Consider the following 6,244-nt stretch of genomic DNA (forward strand, 5'->3'; position numbering starts at 1 on the left):
CTCAGCTAGCCAAAGTGATTTAGGCAACCACTCACAATAAGCAGAAATCCGGGTGTAAGACCTGGTCTGGCACAAATTTTCATGTGTCACAAACAGCTGATGTCAAAGAATGTCAATTTATTTCATAAGGCATCCTTAAAATCACAAAATAAACTTTTATCTCTGCTGATGGAAGCAAAATACACAGGATGCTATAACACTGTAGCAGTCTACCATCTTCCCTGATATTGGGCCAGCATAAAACAGATAAGTGACTCTTGGCTAATTTTTTTCTTTCTCAGTGTTAACCTTTTTGTTGCTTCTGACTGCAGTGCCCATTCACTTTGTTCATGTGAGAACCCATTGTTTTCAAACACTATTTGTAGTTGTAATTATATGGCAAGGCTCTCCTTGTCTGACAGCATTTGAGCTCTATGGACCATTGTCTTTAGTATATAATTTTTTTTTTATTATGGAGGGTTTGGCTCAAGGCCTGGAATAGAGAACAGTATGGGTGGGTTTTCTACACACAGTGTGGCCCATGGATTCAGCTGTTCTTTTCTTAACTAACATGTAGAGAAAAGTTCCATCAAGTATCTAGTTTTAGGATGGATAGGATTTAAATATTCCGGGAAGTTTTCATGTTTTTTTGTTCCCTGTGCGAAAGACTCTTGTCCACAGAGCTCGAATGCTGTCAGAGAAGGAGTGCCTTACTAAAGAGTAATAACACTTGCAAATAGTGTTCCAAAGGAATGGATGCTGAAATTGACAAAATGTGTGTGTCTACAATGCCTGAGAAAGAAGTTGAGACGGAGGAAGAAGAAGAGAAAACAAGAATTGCGTATCTGGCCTAAGACAGCCCAGTATCTAGGAATATCAATATTTTGCTCCCATCAAATGATGTGAGCATCATTCTTTGTAATGTTAAAGAAGATCTAGGTCTCCAAAATACAGATGTGTACCACGTTCCATGCAGGTGTGACATGTGTTACATGAGGCAGACTATTAGAAGAGTTAAGGAATGGTACAAGGAACTTCAGTAACACACCTGACTAAAAGAACAAGCACTGCATTGTTTATAATCATAAAATGAAACACAATGAGACCAGTTTTGAGGTGCGAAGGTCCAGTCACTGGGACAGTGCAATAGAGCAGTATATTGAAATAAATGTGTTAGAAAACCTAATAAATTGGGATAGATGTTTCAATTTGAGCAAGGCTTGGGATCCACTCATCATCCAGCTAAGCTTCAAAGTGCTGAGAGAATGTGTGTTTTGGGAATAGCAGTACAGGCTCTGGAAAATAGATATGCATCAAAGGATGTAGAGAGCACAAGGAGTCGAAGTTGACTATAAATAGTGGTGCGACATTAACAATACTTCACAGTCTGGTTGGAGCCCAGGTAGTCAGTGCACATAAAAATACAGCTCGCATCATTTAAAGAAGACACAACTGGGTCGGTCAACAAAGTATTGTGCATAACTGAAACAACAACTGGGCTGTACACCCAAAAACCTAAGAGATCACAAAAGACAAGAAAATTATAGAAACTTAATCTGTATGTCACATTAACAATGAGCTACCATTATAATGTTCAGTGCTTTTTTTGCTTAGGCCACCAATATGTAATGAAGTAAACTAGAAAGACAGACACTTATTTGGGAAAAGCTGCTGCCTCCCCAGCCACATAACATGACTGCTATTTATCTTTTATTGTTAACTTAATATTTACTTGATTATGTTAGTGTAATTCAAAGAAAATAGTTATCCGTATCTGTAAATTTTGAGTCCTGTTTACAGAACACTATTACTTGTCATGCAGGTTATCCTGAGCACTACTACTTGGCATGTAGCTAGTAGTTAATGGGGTAAATTTTTAATTTTCTTGTGAAAAGGTTAGGATTTTGAATTTTTGAAAGAAAACTCATAAGATCCTGCTACATTGGAACCAAAATTATGCATGTTAGATCAAGAAGGATGTAATAAACAGACTAGCTCACATACTGACTGTTTACAAAGATATCTCAAAAATGGTCTTATCAAGTCAGCACAAGATTTAAATACTGTGCTAGAAACACCATCACGACAAGAAAAATTACTTCTTTTAACAACATAACTATTTTTATAATTTCCTTAGATCTTCTTGTTCTGTTGGCACTATGGCATGATTTTTGGAATGCAGTAACAAAACAATGAGTAACAAAGTGCAAATGGTAACCGTGAGAATTCAGTTGTATGCATTATAGCACTGGTGCTCCTTAAATGTCATCCATGCCAAATCATATCTGCCAGTTTGAAAGTCTGGACCTGCTCTACATTGTAATTATTTTTGGGTGAAAAGGAGCCAGTGTCCTGTGATGGATGTCGTTGCACCTTCAGGAATTTTGAAATTACCAAAATGTGAACAGCGGTCCAATGTCTTTTACTACAGTCTGAGATAGTCATTCAATAACTAGTGTCTTAATTAATAGTGTGAGATTCACCGTTAGTGTCTTAGTTAATACTGTGAGGTTCACCTTAATGGTGGTGAAGTGGATGTTAACATTATAAGGAAAAGTAGACACACTATCCAACACTGCCAGTTATGTGCATTTGAGGAGGGAAGCATTAAAGTTTAGGCTTATTTTCCCTCATCAGAGCACCAGGCTAACACTGATGTATACAATTTGATAATTAGTTAAGGAAAATGTAAGTGTAATATAATGCAAAAGTCAAAATTTTTATTACTTTCACAGAAATGTGAAGGTTATCTTCATGTATTTTTGAGAGGAAGTGATTGAACGATAAACAAGAAAAATAGTTTGAAAATCATATTGTAATTGACTGATGATTTTGCTTTCTAATCACAAATAATTTTCTTTTGTTTCTTTTTTACAGGATGAATTAAACAATCAGCATGAACAAGACAGTTCTTGGTTTTTACCATACTTGAAAGCTGTCTCTGGCTTTATGTCAAATTTATGGTTCTCAGCTCAGAACAAAACCTGTTTTGAAAAGTCTTGTAAATTTCTCAGATATTATAATGAGAAGATCAAACAATAATACTTACAATGAGTATATTGTAATAGATTCTTTGTACTCAGCAGTAATTATATCTGTAATGGCAAACACATCAAAATGGAATCAATTGTGTTCTGACTTCTGTGCAATCACAAGAGAAAACATGGTAAATAAAATGCCAGAATCCTAGCAACATATAAAAAGCATGATATACAGCTAGCAAAAGCCACATAAAGAAGTTATTTATGTGGCGTAAACCAATGCAATGTGAAACAAATTAGCAAATAAAGAGACTTTAATTCACTGAACATAAGTGCTTAATTCAGACACAGACCACCTTGTTAAACAGTGACCAAGAAAAGGTGGGGAGGGGGGGGGGGGGGGGGGCAGAAATTACTAGGATACAAACTGACTTATTTAACTAACAATATTTTTAAAGAATTTCATGAACAAAGCAATAGTGACAGAGACTAAAAATTTAGAATTAGTAGCATGCTTTGCTGAAAAGTGAGTTGCCATCATGTTTAAAAGAAGTACTGGATAGACCGAATTGAAACCTATTTTTGTTTTGTTATCAAACAGTTCTTTCATAGAAGAAAAGAGAAGAGTAAGATCAGTATACATACTCATTGGAAATTCTTGAGTGGTTGAGATGTGGATCAGAATAGAGAGAAGAAAAGTTAAAGGAGAATGGGTATAAAAAGGGAGCTGGACATTCATTTGTAAGTTGAAGGATGAAAACAACAAATAATGATAATGTCAGTATTTGAGATGTAGGAAGGAGAGAAAGCAGAAAATCTAATTTGTTATTCTATATGTTCATTGTTTTTTAGGTCCAGCAAGAGCTTTCAATATAAGAAGTCATTTCCCATTGTTTGTGATCCAGCCTGAGACTTTAAATCACTCATACTGTTAAGATTTTCACACGTTCCTCTAATTCGATCAGGAGCTCTCATTTTTCCTTCCTGGAAGCACTCTGGTTATGGAGTGTGTACATGTATCATACAACAAATCAAAAAGAGTTATTACTTTCTTATGATTCATACATGCTGTCAATGACAGCGAAATAGCTAGGTTTGTGCTGTGACCTAGGTCACAAAATTGGAAATGGCACGCGACTTCCCAGACAGTGCATCTATCCCCAGAGTGGCAGAAGAACGCAGAAGCTGGCATAGTGACTGATCTGCCTGCAGTGGTGGCGATGGGGCTCATCGTTAGGTGAGTCGGGAAAGGAGAGCACCACTTCCAAGTCCATAGGCTCTGCAGAGGGAGTCAAGGGAGTCATCATCACTAGTGCCCTATTCCACAGGCAAAAGTAAGAAGGTGGAGGGTATAGCAGTGGGTGTGCATATTGTCATGATTGGAAGCTTCCTACGTGCTGGCACGGAGACGGTGGTGTCACGCTGGCACCCCCACAGGTGAAAGTAAGAAGGTGGAGGATGCGGTGGGATCAACAGTGGGTGTGCACATAGCCGTAACCGGAAGCTTTTTACTGGGAAAACATCATATCTGAACCTGTCGCCCTGATGGTGTGGAGATGGTGGCATCATGAGTCCAACAGATGCAGACAAAATTGATTGGAATAACAGGTCAGCTGCTCCTGACTGACATCAACCATGAACAAATGCTGATCTTTGTGGCCAACTGCTATGTGTGGCAGCCCCTTGTGGTGCTGGCTGAAAGACCAGGCCAAAATGGCAGTCCTGAGAGGAAAGTGTGGCAGGCTGCAACAGTGTGGGGTGTCTGACTGGGTGTGCTACTGATCCAAAAGACCCTGCAGCTGGTGCCGATGCAAATGTTCCACCAAGCTTCACCCATTACCTGGCTTTGCCCAGTTTTGGTGAGGAAATCAGGCAGTACATATTGTAGGACAAAACATACACTGACTTATTCATTTGTATCTTGAATATTCACACGAAGCACTCTACCTCAGAGTTATAAGCTGAGTGAAATGAGGAGGTAATCAGTTGCTGGATATTGTTGTGAATGCAAGTATCTTCAAACTCCTGTGGCACAAATTACTGACCATTATCAGATATGACAAAATGGGACAAGGGGAAGGGGAGCCCTAAAACAGCAGAAATGAGTGAAAATGCACAAATAGCAACTGTTGACAATGTGGAAGATAGCTTGGCTGCATACAGGAAATTGGACAATGCATCCATTACCAAAAATCACATACTTTCCAAAAAGGGTCCTACAAAGTCGATGTGCACCCCGTCCTAAGGGTGCTCCGGGACTGGCCAAGGGGAATACTGATATGACAGTACAGCCTGGTTCTGTGCACAGGCCACGCAAACCCCCACAAGATGTTCAATATCGTGATTGATTGCTGGCCAGTAGACATGGTACTGTGCTAAAGCCTTTATATGAGATATAGCTTAGGGCGACTCATGCAACAGCTGGAGTATCCAAGGATGCAACACTAAAGAATGACCGGTGTGGCAAGCTAGAAGAACCCCTGGAACATCTTGAGGTGTCCTATAACAGGGAAATCATATGCCACACTGACTTCCTTCCTCAAGGAGTGCACTAAGGCCATCCCGTTGGACTGCTGAAAAGATTTACCAAAAAGATGGGTCAGCAGCTTTGGCATCCACAACCTCTAGTGCTGTCAAAGAAAAATCGAGCAATGTTTGCTGCAAGGTATCATCAAAGCAAAAAAAGAGAGCCTCCTGTCTGTCAAACTGCAGATATGGCCCCTCTGGCAGTTATAATATGCATCTGCATTAGTCTATTGAGCAGTGAACCAGTAAGGAATGTCACAGCTATAATTACTGAGAAAGAGAGTCTGTCTCTGAAATAAGTTGGCAGTCCTGTCTGGTAGTTTTGAATTAGGGCTAAGTAAACTAACGGCTTTTGGACAATGATGAGTAGGAACTTCACTTCATACAAAAAAAGAAATGTTTTAATGCCAAAAATTATAGCCAGTGCATCCTTTTCCATCTGTGAATAATCATGTTGCACCACTGAAAGCATCACTGATCCATGAAGGATGGGCTGCTTGGCACCATCTGGACTCTAATGCAACAAGACCACACCTAAGTCAAAGTGGGATGTATTGTCAGCAAGTGTTAATCGTTTACCTGACATGAAAGAAGCCAAACGAGGGTGGAGCACAAACACTACTCAAGGGACTGAAGGTTCTGTTGATAATCTGCAGACCACAAAAATTTGATGTCCTTTTGGCAAAGCCAGTTAAGAGGATTGCAGATGTGTTTGGTCCGGGGGATGAACTTAGCATAAAGAGAAATCTTGCCCAGAA

At 39.3% G+C, this 6,244-nt stretch overlaps 1 protein-coding gene across 1 annotated transcript in view; it reads left to right on the plus strand.

Annotated features, from left to right (window-relative positions):
• The window catches only part of LOC124795427, a 96,973-nt gene extending 93,706 nt beyond the window's left edge, over nucleotides 1-3,267 (plus strand). Inside the window, exon 5 of the mRNA XM_047259454.1 lies at nucleotides 2,857-3,267. Coding sequence (XP_047115410.1) covers nucleotides 2,857-3,021 — 165 coding nt within the window. The 3' untranslated portion in view covers nucleotides 3,022-3,267. The remainder of the gene's footprint in view (nucleotides 1-2,856) is intronic.
• Nucleotides 3,268-6,244: the final 2,977 nt, after the last annotated feature.

The sequence above is a fragment of the Schistocerca piceifrons genome, chromosome 4 (assembly GCF_021461385.2).
Source record: "Schistocerca piceifrons isolate TAMUIC-IGC-003096 chromosome 4, iqSchPice1.1, whole genome shotgun sequence".
Taxonomy (NCBI): domain Eukaryota; kingdom Metazoa; phylum Arthropoda; class Insecta; order Orthoptera; family Acrididae; genus Schistocerca; species Schistocerca piceifrons.